This window comes from Manis javanica, chromosome 4 (assembly GCF_040802235.1).
Source record: "Manis javanica isolate MJ-LG chromosome 4, MJ_LKY, whole genome shotgun sequence".
Lineage (NCBI taxonomy): Eukaryota > Metazoa > Chordata > Mammalia > Pholidota > Manidae > Manis > Manis javanica.
In genome coordinates this window covers 30237016-30258628 of record NC_133159.1, presented here as the reverse complement: position 1 = coordinate 30258628, position 21613 = coordinate 30237016, and the positions used below count along the sequence as shown (strand labels likewise).

Sequence of the window (21613 nt, the reverse complement as noted above, 5' to 3'; positions counted from 1 at the left end):
CAGTCTACCATGATTATAAAAAGTGTTCAACAATCATTCAGGATGTTAAGACAAGCATGACTTTCTGATATTTATTTTTTCCTTTCTTTCTCGCCCAACATTCCTACTTCTTAGCTCTGTTAACATCTGAAGTTTCTTATTGCACAAAGTACCATCTTCCGAAACTAAAGAGGCAACAAAGAAAATAACGCTGAAATCCCAAAAACAATAGTCAAATATCAATTATTTGGCTAGAGAAATAGCATTCCTAAAATTACTTAATTCTAGGAGGATGTTCAGGGATGGGGGAAGGAAGGGAAGAGGGGAAGGGACAACTTAATCACTTAATTAAGACTTTTATAAAGTTATAAAGGAGAACCGTACTTTGAAACAAGGCACAAAAAGTGAAAATGCCAGAAAGGATGTTTAAAAGTGACATATAACTGACCTCCCTCAAAATTAATATATTTGTGGCAATTCTCCCTGTTATGCTGCACTGGCTCAAGTGTGCTATTTATACAAGCAGAGTGGATGAAAAAACATCATCTCATCCCAGGCCTTTACTTTGAAAATAAAAGTTGCCCCACATCTTTCACCTCATGCAGTTTTTAAGTTTTTACACACAGTGGCCACAGCAGCAGTATGGTGTAGTACCAAGTGCACTGAAGTGGGTGCCCAGAGAGGTGAGGGAATAAACGTCCTGTCCCGGGAAGGAAGCTGCCTCTTTGGCCTCTGAGGGAGCCTCCCTCAGAAGCTGGTCCAATGAGTGAAAATGGGGAGGATTTCACCACATCCGTGAGCACTGACAGCCTGAGCCACTGTCACGGTTCTCTCTGGATAGGTGATGGGGGGAGGGAAATAAGGGCCTGCAAGGCCTCCAGAGTGAGCACAAGGGAACTCCACCGTGCTCTCCCGGTACATTATTGTGCCCTCTAATTTACTTGTCAGACTTTAGAATTTATTTATTTCATTTTTTCCTGTTCATTTCTTCCTGAAGTTCTCTGAAAGATTCTGTTTCTGCTAAGCTATGGGGAAGAGGGGGTCAGACCCAAGCCAGCAGCCAAAGTGGCTGGGTTAGTTGAGGCCTGGGTGAGGAGTAGTAGAAGGGGTTACAGCAGCTCTAAAAACGGGCACCTGCATAAACCTGGGTTGTCCATGAGTTAAGGGCAACAGTAACTTGTTCTCCTCTTAAATGGAAAATCACACAGTGACCTGGGTTCCTGCAGTGACTGTGATAGTCAGCATGTGATCCTTGTAGCCTCGTGTATATAATGCACTTAATAATTCTGTTCCCAACATTGGAATTAACTAATCTGACCCTCTCAGGTCAGTGGAGCAGCAGAGGCCATCAGTGTGACTTCACAGGAGCCTCTGGTACCTGCATGCAGTTCCTAGCAAACAGGCCCGTCCCTAGGTACTACTTGGCACTCTGATGCAATGATTTATTTAAAGCTAGTTTGACTGTTCTTGTCTTTAGTTTCTATCCTCTGATCTTCCCCTGATTGGCTCAGAATTTTACTGTAGGTAAGTGGTTAATGGAGTGTCTGGAACTTGACACTGATTTGAGGATCTCAAATCAGCTTTTAGTGTTTCTGATTTTATATCACAAGACAGATTTTTACCCATGCAACTTCCTTCCATTTGAAGATACAGGACCCCAGAGCCCTCAAAAAAATCTAAAAGGTTAGAGTTACCAAGTGGAGTAAAAGGCATTCAATCTTTTTTGCAAGTCTAATTTGATCCCATTAGATTTTGGCTGACTGGCCATAATCGGCAAGCTTCAGGCCACAGCTAATTATGATTTCCACACTATACTTCTTAGATACCTTATAATAAAATTTATGTTAACTGTCAAAAGACTGGTATAAATCAGAACTGCTGGTATTGACTTACAACACAGAAGTCCAAGACTGGCTCTTTTTATAAGTGGGATGGGTTGATACCATAGCTAGCTTCAGTGTCCCATGAACCATATTACTTACAAACTCAGTCCAGCATAATATTGTGGTCTTTAGCCAATTTAATTTTGCATGGAAAATTGCATTTCTTTTTTAAGAAGTGTACTTATATCATTTTGCTGCTAAGACAGCTTTACAATTAGATCTGTTAGCAGTTTTTCCACTTGGTAAGACAACCAGGCATGTGATGTGTCACGGCATGCTTCAGGTTATGTCCTCTCCCCACAGCAAAGGACAGGCAGCATTAGCTACACAGACCATTTCCACCAAGAAGGAGAATGTTGCAAGGTGCACTGTACCTGATTGCCGAGGAAGAACTAGACAGTAAGAGTAAAGGATGGAGGAAATAGAAGGAAACAAAAAAAAGAGAACATTTTATCAAGTTAACACTAAAGAATGACAATCAGGTAACACGTTACCAGTCTTCAAGCACAATGAACACGCTGACTGTTCTTATGGAGCTCCTGCCGCAGGGATGTGGTTTTACAAATTAAGACCTAATTTTTCCACTCTGTGTTGCTCTTGTTAACTCATTTCACTCAAAGGTAATAATAAAAAAAAAACCCAAGAAAACAAAACCCAACAAGCAAGCATAAGATAGCTTAGTGCTTTATTAACTAAATGGCCTGGATCCAAGGCACAGCCATATAGCACCACCAGGCTAAGAGCAGCACAGTGCACTGGTACACTCTGAAGACCTTTTTGATGCACTAGTAGTGGAACCCAGACTTTCTTATTGCTAACTCAGTGCATCTAACTGTACAATCTGATGTGGCCATCCAAATCCTCTCTGCCAATCCTAGGCTCTCCTTAGGACTTTGGACAATCCTGACAAGCTGCTGAACATATTTTAGCAGCCCTGTTTCAGATCCCTTCTATACCTTGTTTGCTGGCCTCCAAAGAAGCTAAAATACAGCATAGTTCACTGTCAGTTATGTCCACACTCAGCACAGCTTTCCAAGGAAGGCTTCTGAGCCTGGCATCTCCCCAGAGCATTTATGCCCTGTGTGCAGCTGAGAGCAGGCAGGGCATCCCCGGAGACTCAACACTGGTCTTCAGCCTTTCTGAGCCTGGGAGCCACTCAGGCTCACAGTGACTAGCCATTTGGGGGTGGTCAGTCATTAGATAATTGTTTCCTTATCTTATGGTAAAGGTATCTTCATTCCCTAAAGACTACTCAGCAGTAAAACGAGGGCTCTGAAATGCATCCTAGACTGGAAGTCAAGTACAAGCTGCTGTTAGCATAATATGGCACTGTTTTTCTGACACCTATGTAGGGCACTAAACTTAGCCCAGCAGGACATCTAACATTTGGAATCTATAGAGATGAGGGCCAGAGTGTGACCACATCCCAAGTGCTGCTGGCTCTGCTCCTCCAAGCAGCAGTAGTGAGAAGGTGGGATCATCCAGCCTGCTGTGTGTCAGGTTGCTTATATACCTGTAAGGACCACACAGGAAGAACCACCACCACAAATCACTGGTTTTCTCTTCCTTACCCGGTATTTGTTCTCTCCAATCTGCTCCACCTGAAACCTTTTTGCACATTTGCACTGAGCCACTTGTCTTGTGACCTATTGGTTGTAAACAAAAAAAAAGTGTGAAGGGTAAAGCAAGTCTTCCTCTTCATAGAAATAAAGATTTCACATGTAAACAGAGAATCTATTCATTATGTATTTTTCAGTCATTTCAGGCTTTTGACATGTATTTATCTTCTATTCCGAATAAATATATATATTCTTGCTTCATTTCCTAAAGACTGGTCAGCAGTAAAGCGAGGGCTCTGAAATGTGTCCTAGGCTGAAATTTAAGGGTTATTTAAGACATTGAGAGTGAGAGTATGAAAGAAATTCCCAACAAAACAAATTCTCCATCCTGCTTCCAAATTCTTTCCAAGAAATGTGTTAATATACATGCATCAAAATCAACTAATAAAAACAAATTATGAACTGATTTGAATGTCAACCTAGGAGCATGAGATTCCCCAGAAGTCAGTCCTGGGGTGTTTCAGGCCACCCCCAAGACCTGCCTGGCTGACTCTTTCCAGGATCAACAGATCCTAAGATCTCCATGTGCTATCAACGAATTTGCCCTTGTCAATGTGACACAGTTCTTGACTAGGCAGAAAGCTTGGTGGGTTCACAACACCTTAAACATTACATTTTACTCCTTAAATGCTACATTTGAAGGCTATTCACCTAGATCCTGAGGCAGATGGATACTCAGGACTGAGAGACGTGTCTAAGAAACATGGTATCTGTGAACCAGAATGTAAGGCTCTCTGTAAACTTTACAGTACCACACAGCTGGGCCTCACTCGAGTAAGAAGTCATCTAGACTAAGCCACAGATCCTCTGGGGTGATGTCATTCAAACAGGGATCCCCAAAGAGAACTCCGATAATCACCTTGTAACAGACAGGGCTGATATGGCAACTGTACCCAACCAAATTCAGAACAGTAGAAACCTGTGGTCAAAAAAATACAATCATTTACCATACCTCATCTTCAATTTTATCTGCATCAGTTGTTGGTCGGTAAGCATCCTTGTTGGGATGGAGAGCAGCCACAAATTCATAGTAATCAATGTAGCCATCTCCATCTCGGTCAAAGATGTCAGCGACAGCAGTCATCTCCAGCTTGGTGGTAGGGAACTCTAGAGAAAATTAATCACATTTTGGAACATTAACTAAGAGGACTTGGTGTTGGAGGTTACATAAATACTTCTTGAAAGAAAAAACATTTATGGCCTGATTATTTTTTTTCTGAGAAGCAATACATGCCCCACTTAGAAAACTTAAGATATAAAATGTTATAAAGAAAATTTAAAAACTCACCTAAAAATACAGTACACACAGACTACTCACTGTTAAGTTTTTGGAGTTTTCTCTTACAGATTCCCCCAACTCCATGCAATCGTGCGCACACACAAAAGGCAGTATTTCAGATATGTCAAAAGGCATAAACATAACAATGACCAATGGACTTACCATCCAACTTAAGAATTTATTTGTCCACTTCACTACTGTTGGATATTTAGGTTATTTCAGAATAGTGACAATTTGGAATAGGATGAAGTTTTTTCTATGTTTAGATAACTGACTTCAGCTCCTGACAAACTGCTTTCCAAAGGAAGTATCAATACTTAGAGCAGCCAGAGTGATTTATTAAAATGTAAATCAGATTATATTTTCTCAGCTGAAAACCTCAGGTATCTGTTCACTTCCCATTGTCTCTAGACTAAGAGATCAGATCCGATCTCTTCATTGTGACTAACTGGCTGCTACCTACCCTTCCAATTTCATCTGTTACTGTCTCCTTGGTCATGACCCTTCAACCATGTTCACCTTTCTATTTCTAGTTCACTCAGTGCTTTGTATCTGCTGTTCCCTCTGCCTCTATCTCTTCCCTCAAACTCTGATGTGGTTGGAGCTTTCTCATCACCTAGGTCTCACCTTAGACAGGCCTTCCTGGACCGCCCATTTGAGTAGCTCAGCTGTGAGATGTATGATGTGATCCTGAAAAGTAGTTTAACTACTTTATGCCTTTATTATTTCTTCTGTTAATAGTAAACAAGATCATATACTTTTTAAGCTGCTATATAGATGTCAGAAAGTGCACAATAAAAAAATTATTTTTTCAAATGTTTTACTTAGAATCTCATCATTCACAAAAGCTGGTCCCTTATCTATTCCTCAAACATGCTTTGCTTACCACAATGTGTCAAACAAGACCTGCTTTTTAAATTCCCAGCAAAAAGAGGCTCTTTACTCCATCAAAATGATAGACCAATTTTAATAGGCAGCTATATCCTTCTTCCTTAAAACTTTAGCTTTAACTTCAGGAAGACTGTTTAGCCATAATATTGCCTGCTCCTACAAAGTAAATGTTAGGAATCCAGGTTTGACTGTGTTTGGACTTGTGACTAGACTCACTGGATGCTAGAATGCCGTCAATAAACTCCTGACGTGTTATCTTCCCATCCTGGTCCTTGTCAATGCGCCGGAAGAAATCCATCACCCGAGACTTTTTGTGATTCATCCAGCGCATATACTTTTTCCTCCAGACATCAAAGTCAAAGTTGGCAAATTCCTTCAACTAGACAGAAATCAGAGGTGTCAGTAAGATCTATTGTTTTGGTCCTCAGCCTGCCCAGAGCTACCAGAACTTTCAGACATTCAGTAAAGCCATGCAGGCCTCTGGAGGGGCACCAACGATGGCATCTGTATGCTGCCTCTCTTGTGAAGGCACAATCTGGCTCCTTCATTTAAAGCCATGATCACTCACATGAGCCATGGTATAATGAAGCAGCAAGAGGAACAGTAACTGAACAACCACCATGGAAAATATGGAGCACGCAGAACAAGAATGGGTGGAGCCAGCCTTGCTTTCCCTTTGCACTTTCTCAAAGGATCACCCTCTCAGGTGGAAGGGAAGGGACTCTATCTCAGAAGAGATGTCCTTAGCACTCTTCGCTTACATGATTTTGAAAGGAACTGTGACCACAAAGAGGCCCAAATGAGGAGGCTCATGTCTTCCACTATTTTCTGAGATGAGATAACTTGAATTTTGGCTCAAAGCATTAAGCAGCTAACCCTGCACACAAGCTTGTTTCTCCAGAATGTCACCAGAGGTGGCAAACTGCCTGTCTTTCATGGGAAATATTTGGCTTTGGCAGAAAACATCAGGCCTGTGTGGTGGGCAAGGCGATGTTTAGCTATTGGAGTACGTTGGTGATACAGACTTAGAATGATTTAACAGTGCAGCAGTTTTCCCCCTGGTCTTTCAAACTCCAAAGTTGGAAGGAATGGGGGAAAAAGAAATAGCCAAAATCCAAATATGCTTCAAACTCAACTCATCTACAGAAATAACAACAAAAAACACAGAACACTCACTTCCGGGCATAGCTGCTTTGATATGCACAAATAAAAAAATATAAAAGATATTAGAGGTTTGTTTTAGAAACCAGAAGTGTAGTACTATATTTTTTAAGCTGGTTAATGGTACTTCAATATATTTGCTTTTAATTATCTAGTGAAGACTAACAGAATAACAAGGTCATAAAAAATTACTCTTATTTCATAATTGTGTAGCTTGTATCTTTACATAAAGGGCTCAGCAATGGTCATTTTTGTGATGAGCTATACACCTGGAGGTGACTTTGTGAAATCAGACTGACTCTCGACCATGGCCAGGTGCTGAGGAGGGTCAGGTCATAGGCTGGACCCTCACAAACTGCCTGGCTGTTTGCTTTCCACAACCAGGTGCCGTGGCCAACTCAGTTGAGTGGCTGCCTCACCCATGTGTCTTTTCTCCTAGGGCGCCTGAAGGACAGAGCCCTCGCTCACACTGGTCTGTTTCTACTTCTGAAGAAGTCAAGGCACACATGTCATATTCAGAGGGCCCCCTTTACCTTTTGCTAAAAGGTCACTTCCCTCCAGGGCAGGCTGTTTGGCAGGGCCTTACCTCTTCTAGTCTATCCAAGGCATCGTTCAGCTTGCGCTGCCGCTCCAGAGCTAACAGCCACACCTGCTGCCAGCGGGCAGAGAGCTGGTTGATCCGTGGGTTCTTTGCTTCAGATTGTGAGAGAATCGGCATGGGAGGAGGTGTAGGCTGACTTAACGATTTTCCTAAAAGGAAAAATAGCCACAAGATTAGAAAAGCCGGTTTTGTCATTTCACAAAGAGAAACTGGCATATGGATAACTTAGGAGATATTTATAATGATATCAAGTCAGTAACTGAGTGAAGAACCACGGACCTGGCAGTATTTATATATGGAAGCAGACTTATTTCAAAGCTTATTGATACTATTGTGTAAGTATCAACAAATATTATCCATACTTATTGATCCTTCTCCCCAGCCAACAGGTACTTTCTCATACCTTCAATCAATTCTGTACTACCTTAGTGAACTGCAGAAATGTCAACTGAACTGAGAAAGCAATGGTTCTGTAGGAGCTAATTTATTTTATGATTGAGTGCAAACCAAATGTAAACAGGTGGACTGGTGATAAAAGAAGGGAATGGCCACTGCAAAAGAATATGCCTAGCCACTGCAAAATTTCATATGATCCAAGAGAAAGGAATATAGTAGTTATTATGTAAGAAGTGAGTTTCAAAAGATTTTAGTTGAAAGCCAATATAACTTTTGAAAATGGAAAAGAAACATTTGATAGGCACTTGGAAAGTGCTCATGTTCAATTGGCAGGAACGAGGCATCCTAACATAGTGGGCTGGAAACATACTGCTACCACTGCGGGATTTCTCGATGAAAGGCGCGTGTGTAGGCTCTATATTTTTCCTTTTGTATGTCTTGGTGACCCGGTCTACGTCAGGCTGTTTGCGAGTCATCTCCTCCATAAATGTCTGTTAACAAACAATAGGAAAAAGAGTTATAATTTTCTTGTACTAAGATGCAATCAGGCAACTTCTTACTAACAAAGCCCAAACCCATGATAGACAGGCCAACTGACAGATGCCTTTGTATGCTGTCTCACTACTTTCAATTGAGCAAGGCACTCCACCTGATGTTGGAGCCCTGACAGAGTAAGACAGAGCTTCTGACTTCAAGGAGCTATTTTAACCCAGGGAAGAGTCATGATCAGATCTCTAAATCTTTTAGAGCTATTGTTCTGGTTTCAGTATAGAAGGCAGAGTGTGGTGGGGGACAAGTTAGGAAACCACTGCGGTAACTGAGGCAAAATATGGTGAGGGCCTGACTGGGGCAGGAGAGACGGAGTCAACAGGTGTTTTTAAAGTAGGAGAGACAGGACACAGTGATGGGCTGATGTGGTGGTACAGGAAAGGGAGGTGTCTCAGACACATCCCAGGATTCTCTGTGGGGTGAGTGGGTGGATGAGGAGAGAAGAGGAATGCTTGGAAGGGAGCAGTGGGGTCAGGCAAGGACAAAATGCAATTTCAAAACAACCTCTGGTTTACTGCATGTCTGGACTTCCAAAACGATGGTGCTGGAGTGAGGAAAGAGATGTGGAAGTCTTTGGTTTATAAGTGGTAGGTGGATAAAATATCAGCAGTATGAGAAGAGGGTCAAGAATGGAACTTCAGGAATATTAATAAGCAGATAGAGGAAGAAGAACCAGCTAAGAAAACTGATAAGAAACATGCAGATGGGGAAGGAAAAGATGGCTGAGTGAGTAGGGTGGCAGAAATCTACTCCCAAAACCATATATATTTTCAAAATACAGCAAATATAACTATTCCTAAAAGGGTGGCCAGAAGATACAGTACACCAGCCAGGTTACATCTGTGAGAACCTGACATCGCATACTAAAGGGAAAGATACAAACCTGTGACCTGGTGGGACCCGAGCACTCCCCCGACCCCGGCTCACTGGTGGGAGGAAAAGAATCAGAGTGGGGAGGGAGTGGAAGCACAGGACTGCTCAATAACCAGCCCTAGTAATCTGTCCTGGGAATACAGACACACATTGCATGGTGCTCTGGATATTGGAGGAGCAGAAAAGCAAAATCTGAGACTAAGACTGTGAAGAGGTTCCCATAGCCGGCTGCCCTGGGACAAAAAAAGCAGGCAAGTCTTAAAGGGACAAGGGTTTAACAGGCAGACAAAATTGTCCTGGCACACTCAGCCTAACAGGTTGGGAGCATTAAAGAACTTCAGGCACTGTAACCTCGATTGGCAATGCAGCTCCGAGACCCCTCATGGTGATAAGCAGCCTGCCACTCCTTCCTCCCTGCTCGCACAAGTGAGCAAACTGGCTGTCCCTGCCATTGAGGTAGACCAGCCAGAGAGCAGCCCCGTCTATAGCGGCCACACAGCTTAACACAGAGGCTTCTCCCTGTACGCAGCTAACTGGCCCAAATCCAGAGGAGCATGTGCAGAGTCCAGGAGGTAAGAAGGGGCTTTGTTCTTGAGGCAGAACATGCGACACTCACCAGCGACCCCTGTCAGCACCCTAGGCCATCCCAAGGGCCGCCCTGCCCAAGGCAGCTTAGGGGATTAACCCAGAGGCTGCTCCCTGGGCATGGTTGACTAGCACAGACAGAGGAAATGGGTGGAGAGTCTCTGTTCTCACGGCAGAACACACACCACTCACCTGCAACTCCCACCAGTGTCCTAGGCCATCCAGAGGGCCATCCCGCCCACAGCAGCCTAGGGAATTAATCTAATCCAGAGGCTGCTCCCTGTGTGCGGTTAACTGGCATAGACAGTGGAGACAGGCAAGGCAACTGGCAAGCAGGAAGGGACTCTGTTCTTCCAGCTGACACATGTGCTACTTGCCAGTGACCACTCCCATCACCATGAAAAGTCAGAAGAACCTTGTTCAATCCCAAATCCCTCAAACACCAGAGAGAGGGCTTGGTGAGACTAAAATCACCTATCTTCCTGAAAAAGAATTCAAAATAAAAGTCATAAGCATGCTGATGGAGCTACAGAGAAATATTCAAGAGCTAAGGGATGAATTCAGGAGGGAGAAAACAGAAATGAAAAAATAATGGAAAGATTTAAGAGCAGACTGGATGAGGTGGAAGAGACTGTTAATGGAATAGAAATCAGAGAACAGGAATACAGAGAAGCTGAGGCAGAGAGAGATAAAAGGATCTCTAGGAATGAAAGAGTATTAAGAGAACTGTGTGACCAATCCAAATAGAACAATATTCACATTATAAGGGTACCAGAAGAAGAGAGAGAAAAAGGGATAGAAAGTGTCTTTGAAGAAATAATTGTTGAAAACTTCCCCAATCTGGGGAAGGAAATAGTCTCTTAGGCCATGGAAGTCCAGAGATCTCCTAACATAAGGGACCCAAGGAGGACAACACCAAGAAATATAATAATTAAAATGGCAAAGATCAAAGACAAGGACAGAGTATTAAAAGCAGCCAGAGAGAGAAAAAAGATCACCTACAAAGGAAAACCCATCAGGCTATCATCAGACTTCTCAGCAGAAACCTTACAGGCTAGAAGGGAATGGCAGGATGTATTCACTGCAATGAAACAGAAGGGCCTTGAACCAAGAATACTGTATCCAGCAAGATTATCATTTAAATTTGAAGGAGGGATTAAACAATTCCCAAATAAGCTGAAGTTGAGGAAATTTACCTCCCACAAACCATCTATAAAGTGTATTTTAAAGGGACTGCTCTAGATGGAAGTATGCCTAAGGCTAAATAGCTGTCACCAGAGAAAATAAAAGCACAGCAAAGGAAGTAGACTAAGTAAATGCAAAATAAAACCAGCTATCCATAAAATCAGTCAAGGGAAACACAAAGAGTACAGAATAAAACATCTAACATATAAAGAGTGGAGGAGTAATAAATAGAAGGGAGAGAAATAAAGAATCATCAGACTGTGTTTATAATAGCATAATAAGTGAGTTACGTTAGACTGTTAGATAGTAAAGAAGCTACCCTTGACCTGTGGTAACCACGAATCCAAAGCCTGCAATGGCAATAAGTACATATCTGTCGATAATCACCCTAAATGTAAATGGACTGAATGCGTCAATCAAGAGACACAGAGTTACAGAATGGATAAAAAAGCAAGAACCATCTACATGCTGCCTCAAAGAGACTCACTTCAAACCCAAAGACATATACAGACTAAAAGTGAAGGGATGGAAAAAGATATTTCATGCAAACAATAGGGAGAAAAAAGCAGGTGTTGCAGTACTTGTATCAGACAAAATTAATTTCAAAACAAAGAAAATAACAAAAGACAAAGAAGGACATTACATAATGATAAAGGGGTCAGCCCAACAAGAGGATATAACCATTATAAATATATATGCACCCAACACAGGAGCACCTACATATATGAAACAAATACTAACAGAATTAAAGGAGGAAATGTAATGTAATGCACTCATTTTAGGAAACTTCAACTCACCACTCACTCCAAAGTACAGATCTACCAGTCAGAAAATAAGTAAGGATACAGAGGCACTGAAAAACACATTAGATAGACCTAACAGACATCTACAGAACTCTATACCCAAAAGCAGCAGGTTACACATTCTTCTCAAGTGCATATGGAACATTTTCCAGAATAGATCACATACTAGGTCACAAAAGAGCCTCAGTAAATTCAAAAAGATTGAGATTCTACCAACCAACTTCTTGATCACAAAGGTATAAAACTAGAAATAAATTGTACAAAGAAAACAAAAAGGCTCACAAACACATGGAGGCTTAACAACATGCTCCTAAATAATCAATGGATCAATGACCAAATTAAAACGGAGATCAAGCAATATATGGACACAAATGAAAACAACAGCACAACGCCCCATCTTCTGTGGGATGCAGTGAAGGCAGTCCTAAGAGGAAAGTATATAGTAATCCAGGCCCATTTAAAGAAGGAAGAACAACCCCAAATAAATAGTCTAAATTCACAATTATTGAGACTGGAAAAAGAATAACAAATGAGGTCCAAAGTAAGCAGAAGGAGGGACAGAAAAAAATCAGAGAAGAAATAAATAAAATTGAGAAGAATAAAACAATAGAAAAAATTAATGAAACCAAGAGCTGGTTCTTTGAGAAAATAAACAAAATAGATAAACTCCTAGCCAGACTTATTAAGAAATAAAGAGAATCTACACACATAAACAGAATCAGAAATGAGAAAGGAAAAATCACAATGGATACCACAGAAATACAAAGAATTATTAGAGAATACTATGAAAAACTATATGCTAACAAACTGGATAACCTAGAAGAAATGGACAACTTTCTAGAAAAATACAACCTTCCAAGACTGACCCAGGAAGAAACAGAAAATATAAACAGACCAATCACCAGCAATGAAATTGAATCGGTAATCAAAAAACCACCAAGAACAAAATTCCGGGACCAGATGGATTCACTGCTGAATATTATCAGACATTTAGAGAAGACATAAAACCCATTCTCCTTAAAGTTTTCCAAAAAATAGAAGGAGGGAATACTTCCAAACTCATTCTATAAAGCCAGCATCACTCTAATACCAAAACCAGGTTAAGACATCACAAAAAAATAAAACTGCAGACCAAATCCCTGATAGACATAGATGCAAAAATACTCAACGAAATATTAGCAAATCAAATTCAAAAATAACATCAAGATGATCATACACCATGATTAAGAGGGATTCATCCCAGGGATGCAAGGATGGTACAACCTTTGAAAATCCATCACATCAACAAAAAGAAGGACAAAGACCACATGATCTCTATAGATGCTGAAAAAGCATTTGACAAAATTCAACATCCATTCATTATAAAAACTCTCAACAAAATGGGTATAGAGGGCAAGTACTTCAACATAATAAAGGCCATATACGACAAACCCACAGTCAACACATCAAGGAAGCTGAAAGTTTTTCCTCTAAGATCGGGAACAAGACAAGGATGCCCACTCTCCCCACTGTTATTCAACATAGTACTGGAGATCCTAGCCACAGCAATCAGACAACCCAAAGAAATAAAAGGCATCCAGATTGGTAAGGAAGAAGTCAAACTGTCACTGTTTGTAGATGACATGATATTGTACATAAAAAACCCTAAAGAATCCACTCCAAAACTACTAGAACTAATATCTGAATTCAGCAAAGTTGAAGGATACAAAATTAATACACAGAAATCTGTTGCATTCCTATACTAACAATGAACTAGCAGAAAGAGAAATCAGGAAAACAATTCCATTCACAATTGGATCAAAAAGAGTAAAATACCTAGGAATAAACCTAACTAAGTGAAGGTCCTATACCCTGAAAACTACAAGACACGCTTAAGAGAAATTAAAGAGGACACTAATAAATAGAAATTCATCCCATGCTCTTGGGAAGGAAGAATTAATAATGTCAAAATGGCCATCCTGCCTAAAACAAGCTACAGATTCAATGCAATCCTTATCAAAATACTGACAGCATTCTTCAATGAACTGGAACAAATAGTTCTAAAATTCATATGGAACCACAAAAGACCCCGAATAGCCAAAGCAATTCTAAGAAGGAAGAATAAAGTGTGGGGGATCTTACTTCCCAACTTCAAGCTCTACTACAAAGCCACAATAATCAAGACAGTTTGGTACTGGCACAAGAACAGACTCACAAACCAGTGGAACAGAATAGAGAGTCCAGATATTAACCCAAGCATATATGGTCAATTATATATGATAAAGGAGCCATGGATATACAATGGGGAAATGACAGTCTCTTCAACAACTGGTGTTGGCAAAACTGGACAGCTACATGTAAGAGAATGCAACTGGATTACTGCCTAACTCCATACACAAAAGTAAATTTGAAATGGATCAAAGACCTGAATGCAAGTCTTGAAGCCATAAAATTCTTAGAAGAAAACATAGGCAAAACTCTCTTGAATATAAACATGAGGAACTTCTTCATGAACATATCTCCACAGGCAAGGGAAACAAAAGCGGAAATGAACAAGTGGGACTATAGCAAACTGAAAAGCTTCTGTACAGCAAAGGATACCATCAGTAGAACAAAAAGGCATCCTACAGTATGGAAAAATATATTCATAAATGACATATCCGATAAGGGGTTGACATCCAAAATATACAAACAGCTCATGCACTTCAACAAACAAAAAGCAAATAATCCAATTAAAAAATGGGTAGAGGATCTGAACAGATTTGTCTCCGAAGAAGAAATTTAGATTGCCAACAGGCACATGAAAAGATGCTCCACATCGCTAATCGTCAGAGAAATGCAAATTAAAATCACACTGAGATATCACCTCACACCAGTTAGGATGGCCAAATTTGAAAAGACAAACAACAACAAATGTTGGTGAGGATGTTGAGAAAGGGGAACCCTCCTACAGGGCTGGTGGGAATGTAAATTAGTTCAACCATTGTTGAAAGCAGTGTGGAGGTTCCTCAAAAAACTTAAAATAGAAATATTATTTGACCCAGGAATTCCACTCCTAGGAATTTACCCTAAGAATGCAGTAGCCCAGTTTGAAAAAGACATATGCACCCCTATGTTTATTGCAGCACTTTACAATAGCTAAGAAATGGAAGCAACCTAAGTGTCTATCAGTAGATGAATGGATAAAGAAGATGTGGCACATATACACAATGGAATATTATTCAGCCAAAAGAAGAAAACAAATCCTATCATTTGCAACAACATGGATGGAGCTGGAGGGTATTATGCTCAATGAAATAAGCCAGGCAGAGAAAGACAAGTACCAAATGATTTCACTCATCTGCAGAGCATAAGAACAAAGTGAAAACTAAGGAACAAAACAGTAGCAGACTCACAGAACCCAAGAATGGACTAACAGTTACCAAAGGGAAAGGGGCTGGGGAGGATGGGTGAGAAGGGGCTTAAGGGGTATTATGATTAGTACACATAATGTGTGTGTTGGGGGCACGGGGAAGGCAGTATAGCACAGAGAAAACAAGTAGTGACTCTACAGCATCTTAATATGCTGATGGACAGTGACTATAATGAGTATGTGGTAGGGACTTGATATTGGGGGGAATCTAGTAACCACAATGTTGCTCATGTAATTGTATATTAATGATACCAAGGTAAAAAAAAAAAAACAGATGGGAGAAAAATAAGATGGAAGGACACAGAAGTCTAAAGAGATTTTTTTGAAGGAAGGAAGACACAGCCTTGTCACAAGTCAACTAAGACAAAGGCTGAAAAGCATCCACTGTATTTAGCCAGTGGGGTGTGACTGGGAAACAAGAATAGGGAAGCCTGGGGGGTAACTCCAGGGGACACGAGGCTGATAGGACACATCTAAAAGCTTTGGTGCAAAAAATAAATAGAAGGGGAGAACTTCAAGACACAGTAAGGTGGGTATAACAGAAGGGAGAGTGACTGGCTTTGAATAGGGACAAGATAACCCCTCTGGAGAGTGTTGTCAGTGTAGGGAAATGTGTAGGAAGTGCAGGGGTTCTCACCGGTCAGGTGAATTATATGCACTAAAAAGACTATGCCCACAGCATAACTAAGCAAGATCCATGCTTATATTCTGTGTTAAGAGTTACAGTTAAAAACCTTATTTGCTTCTTAAGGGTATACTATACTGTGAACAGTTCAACTGAGCTTGCCCATATTCAGTTTAGTCTGACGTGTTGTCTTGGTCTACCTCTGGGTTCATGCAGGAGATCTTTCTGAACCCAGGGGTAGTGGAGATAGGCCAATGGGTCCTAGGCTCAGAGGCTAGTCAAAAGAAATAGGACGTGGTAGGCAGATGTGTAAGATGGCCCCAGGATTCTCACTCCTGGTGTATATGCCCTGTGTAATCCCCTCCCCTTCAGGGTGGGTAACACCTGTGAAAAGAATGGGACAGTCACTTCCTTGATTACACTTTATTACATAAGATCTGTCAGAGCAGAGTGTGAAGTCTGTTGGCTTTCCAGTCCCGGGTTGCTGTGCTGCGAGGGTGCTGTGCAGCTAAGCCCTGAGGCTGGGCTCTAAGCACAGCCAGCCAGCAAGAAAACCTATAAGCACAAGGAAGTCAATTCTGCCAGCAGCTGGGATGCGCCTAACGAGAACTGCAGGCTGGTGGACTCCTTGACTTCAGCCTGGTAAGACCCTAAGACGAGGACCCAGCTGACTCATGCCCAGACTTGTGCCTCATGGAAACTGTGAGATAGGAAGTGTGTTTAAGCTACTAAGTCTGTGGGGATCTGTTAAACAGCAATTTAAAAATAAATACACAGAGCAAAGGAAATAGGCCCCATGAATAACACCAGCAACAACCCGATAGACAAAGACACCTGATGCTCAGTGATGAGGGCTTTAACTCGGTCAATGTTCTGAGGGATAGGCTCCTGGTCCCGCTGAATGAGGGCTGTCTCAGCCCACTGGATCCATGCCAGCAGTTCTTCCAAGAGCTCAGCATTGGCCACCAGCTCTGACAGGGCTGCTTCCAGACGCTGCTGGTGCTGTTTAGCCCACGTCAGGACCTGCAGGAGAGAAGCCGGCCTTCCTTCAGTCAAGCACGTCCCTTTGCTTTCAAAGTCCCCTTTCATCTGATCCTAACAACGACTTTCTAGGGGAAAATTCACCCCAGCAGCCAAGGGGTTTCACTCTTACACCAGTGACAGAGCTGGGGTAAGAGTTGGAATGAGAAGTCAGCTCTCCTGAACGCAAGTCTAGCACACGCTATTATAAATGCTCAGGAAAGAGCAAAGACCACACACAGTGTGCCCACTGGAAGCCTGGAAGCCATCAGCTAACAACTCACTACACCAGCAAGCTTATTCTAGATTTCTGCACATTACCAAGAAATCAGTCATTAGTAAAATGCTAACCCAATTCTTGTTGAGATATTCACAATGAGTGAAAGAGTCTTTACCTGGGGGGTAGGGGGACAAGCTCTGTAACGTTTATTGCCATAAACCATTTTAGTGGGCATGTGTTGTCTTCCCTCTAAAACCAGGAACCTACCTCCTCAAAGCGAGCTCTGATGATAGTGATCCAGTGTTTGATGGTAGTGATGCAGTCAGGATGGCAGACGGCCAGAATGACTTCTCCCATTGCTACTGCAGCATTAACATCCACTCGCTTTTCTTCCACTTTCTTCATGAATTCCTAAACAGTATGATTTGGAAATCTATTTGAAAATCTACTCTTAAAGATTAATTTCTAGCAGCTCTATTAGTTTACACTGTGAGGGGAATAACTTTTCAGTGTGTTTTTGCCTCCGTGTGTGGACACAGAACTCTAACAGCCAATATTGAGGTGTTTCTGGCATTTTCTTTCCAGTTCTAAAAGATGTGAGAAGGTGACAGGTTTGTACAAGAATGACTTTCTCTGCTATGGAGGACAAGGACTAGGGACAGAGAGGTAAGTCCCCTTTTCCAGGCTGAGCATACCCTTTTCCTATCTGAATTAGTCTTTTTAAAAAATCCTGTTTTTATTTATTCAAATATGTACAAACAGTATTTTCTTGGAGAAATGACAGCTATGAAACACTGAAATATTTAAAAAATAATTACAACAAAATACAGTAACAAAACCAAGGCTAAGATCTCCTGGTGGATAACACAAAAATTAAGAAAGGAAACATTTACCACCTCATTAGGACAGTTTGACTGAGGCCTCAGATATTGCACTATATTCTGCACTTTGACAAGAGGTTCTTGGGGAGCCACTCCAGGGCCTGAAGCTGGTAGCATAAGGAAAGTCAAACAAAGTTGTGTGCAGGTAAGGAGTAAACAAGGTGGAATAGTCCACATTTTTCTTCCTGTATTAGCATGCTGTTTGACCTGTCTGCAACCAACATGTATTACTTTAATAAAAATGAATGAATGATCTTTAAGTCATCACAAAAACAATCAGTATTTCTCTCTTATTCCTGCTAAACCATTATGGTTCTTTTGCACACAAGGTCTTAAATTTCCAAGCAAAAGCTGCTTTCCTTTAGTGGTGGGGAAGCCTTCCCCATGGTGGGTGGCACAGGTCACTGGATTACTGTGGGGCTGGATTACCTTATGGGTGTCAATGAGAGAATGCAAGGCCTCTGTGTCGTCGGGAAGTGCTCCCCGAAAACGAAGTGTTTGCTCTGCTTCAGAAAGCCACTCCAACAGCATGTGGACTGTATCCCGAAATTCTTCCGCCTGAAATAACAAAGCACAAGAGACTGAACCTCTCTTCTGCAGCCAAGCTCCGGGACACTGCAGTATGCTAGGGAAAGGGTCTGGGCCCGAACTTGTTAGCACATCACAGACATTCGATGGTCCAGTGAAAGCTCCCTGGAGGTCCCCTTTCATTTGTAACCTTTGAAAATGAACTGAATTCATTATTTCTCTATACAAACGAGTGTTAAAATCTTGTAGAACATTCAGAATATTGATATTTGACTTATATTCATTTCAAGACTGGCTAGAACTCATACTGATAAAGAAACTTTGAAGAATCTGCTCAGATCTGCCCCCCTGGGTTGTCCCAACAAATGTCTCTGACCTGTTTCAAGGCTTGCTCAAGTCGGCTTTGCTTGGACACAGAGAGTTTACACACAGTGTCCCAGCGCGTGCTCAGTTCCTGGAGCTGCCCTTTCACCCACGTGGTGTCATCGCGACTGTTCTCAATTAGCTCTCGGCCTGACCGCTTCAGCACCTGAACGGTTCCTGTTCGCTTTCCCAGTTCCTTTTGGAAAACCTAGAAAACAGAATTGGTTTGTCTGAGAAATGTTTTTAATCCAAGAAGCAAAACCACAGAGGAAGCAATCATTTAGCTCAGTTTTCTTTGGTAGGTTTCAGTCAAGTGTCTTTTATGCACAGAGGGAGGCAGGATGGTATGCAAGAAAGAACAGCTAGAAGAGATGGCTCTAAATATAAGTGGTGTGACTCCGGATAAGTTGCTTAGCGGGAGTCCCAGTATCCTAATCTATAAAATGGGAATAATGTTACACGAACATTTCCAGAATTGTGGGAGTTAAATAAAAACACGTTTGCCACACACATAAGAATTTGATGTAATTTCAAGGTAAAGCTGAAGTCTTTGTGCTGAAATAGGAGGACATTATGCAGCTCAACACGACAGGTATAGGTTCCAGTAAATATTGGTGTGCATGATGCTGGGCTGTTTAGGTTCAGAAGTAACTAAAAAATGCACTCCTTTTCATTTTAGGAGTCAGTGGAAATGGGTATTTTGAGGGGCTCCTGAATTTATATTCATTTTGTGACTCCACTGAGACAGACAAGCAGGAAAGGTCGGGGAGGGGACCTCAAAGTGAAGTTTACACATTGCCAAATCTGAACCAAACCAATTTTAGTAAATTCTTTGTAACTGATGAAGAATCCCAGCAACAGTTTGTTTAAACACACACAGAATGAGGAGCCACCCCTCTGACAAGCAGAAATACAGGTTCTTGCAGACTTCTTTCTCCCCTAGGAGGTCAACATGAACAGAGGACACACACAGGCAGAGGACCCACTGGCTCTACCTACCAAGCAGCCCAGACCTAGCCCCTCACCTTATGGGCATCCATGAGGTTCATGACCAGGTCAAGGTCCCCGTGCACAGGCTGATCCTCAGCCAGCTGTGGCTCCACTTTGTATAACCAGTCGACCAAAGCCTGTAAGGCGTCCATAAACTGGCCTGAAAATAGGAGGGCCTCCTCCAACTTGTGCTGCCTGAAAAAGCACACAAACCTCGCCATTGTTAGTAGTCTTTTATGAATGGCCCACAATGCTGACTGCTGGAAGGTAATACTGCTTGAACTCTACATAGAGAGGGACTTCCACATTGGAATGGTTAGAAATACAGTAAAAAGTGACTAAAAGAGATACCCAGATACTTTTAATCAAACCACTCTCTAGAATAGATTAAGTGTAGTGCAGCAAATAGGTATAGAAACCCTCTGGCATCTTCAGAGTCCAACAGCTATACACATGGACTTATCCAAATGACCCAAGGTTGGTGTTAACTGCTCTATACTACTCCAGTACAGGGTGTGGTTTTGGTAACGGTCTGGTGTCAAGAGTTCAGCTCCTTGCTCCACATCAGATGTGTGACCTCAGGTTGTCTCTTCACCTCTATGAACCTCAGTCGCCTCATCTAAGAAACTGGAGTGTAAGTAATATGGAGCTATTGTAATACTTAGTGTAGCATTGTGGGTACAATTGGATAGAGGTACAACTTATAGAATAAAACTGAGTAGTTTCAAATCTCAGCCCAGCTGCTTTAGTAGCTGAGTGACCTTGGGGGAATTAAGAAACCTTATATGTTTGTTTCCGCATCTGTACAATGGGAATAATAGTACTCACTTCAGTGGTTGTTATGAGGATTAAATGATTAGTAGGTACTGTTTGGCACACATTCAGTAGTAGCTGCTCAGTACAGGTCAGTATTATGATGGTTAAATGAAGTCATACATACAGGTAGATGCTTTGCACAGTCTAACACACAGCGAGAGCCTCAGGGAGACAGCTATTAGTATTACAAATAGGTGATGTACAAACATTTAGAGTCACTGGTCTTCTAGTACTTTTGGCTGAATTTTTATGGGCCTCTCTCTAATACAGCAAGGTTCAAGTGTAAAATGAGAGAATTTTAATATATTTCATCTAATTATTTCTTAGTTCCCAGTGAACTAACTGGAGATAATGAGATGCTATAAAACCTGTTACTGAAGCATTAGCTTTAGTAACAATTTATGGAATCTAGGAACAGTCTCTTAGTTTTGGGGTGACATATAGACCACCAACCCATGGAGAGGACATTCACGCTCACCTCTCCACAGACTTGCCACAAACAGTATCCCATTTGTCTCTGACTTCTCCCAGTAAGTTGTCAAGTTTCTGAGTGTCATCAGGAAGCAAAGTCTTTTCTTTCAGGGCTCTGCCTGTTCTAATTGTGGTATCATACACTGGCTGTTTGCCACCAAGAGTTTTTTGAAACTCCTGTTTCCAAAAAGAAAAGAAAAAAACATGTTAGAAGTCAGATGATGTCTTGATTAGGAAGAAAGAAAAATTTTGAGTTTTCAGGTTAGTAATCAGATACAGCATGAATGTCACTACTTCTTGAACTAAAACTAACAATAGTTTATCCTTAGGAAATTTATGTGTTTGTTTATGTCACAATAGTGCAGGACAATTTCTACAAGTTTTAACTGGTTACTCCCACAATCACTTTGTTTGAACTATTGTATTAAATGAGCAATTGTCATGGTAAGACTTCAACTAGATATAAAATGGAATGCAGGCTTCATCATCTTGACTTTTTTTTTT

General features: G+C 41.4%; 1 protein-coding gene across 29 annotated transcripts in view; it reads right to left on the bottom strand.

The window, feature by feature from the left end:
* The window catches only part of MACF1 (microtubule actin crosslinking factor 1), a 471369-nt gene that overhangs the window by 159020 nt on the left and 290736 nt on the right, over nt 1–21613 (bottom strand). For 21 of the 29 annotated variants that reach the window (XM_073233661.1, XM_073233662.1, XM_073233665.1 and 18 more), the window contains 12 exons: nt 21117–21286; nt 19858–20017; nt 18846–19040; nt 18371–18499; nt 17328–17471; nt 16655–16843; nt 8180–8300; nt 7399–7562; nt 5868–6030; nt 4434–4588; nt 3434–3508; nt 2237–2254 (listed from right to left, as the gene is read on the bottom strand). The exons of 1 other annotated variant lie outside the window; for it this stretch is intronic. In XM_073233661.1, the coding sequence (XP_073089762.1) occupies nt 2237–2254; nt 3434–3508; nt 4434–4588; nt 5868–6030; nt 7399–7562; nt 8180–8300; nt 16655–16843; nt 17328–17471; nt 18371–18499; nt 18846–19040; nt 19858–20017; nt 21117–21286 (1683 nt within the window). The remainder of the gene's footprint in view (nt 1–2236; nt 2255–3433; nt 3509–4433; nt 4589–5867; nt 6031–7398; nt 7563–8179; nt 8301–16654; nt 16844–17327; nt 17472–18370; nt 18500–18845; nt 19041–19857; nt 20018–21116; nt 21287–21613) is intronic. 7 more of the 29 variants (XM_073233674.1, XM_073233675.1, XM_073233676.1 and 4 more) reach the window with 1 other exon arrangement.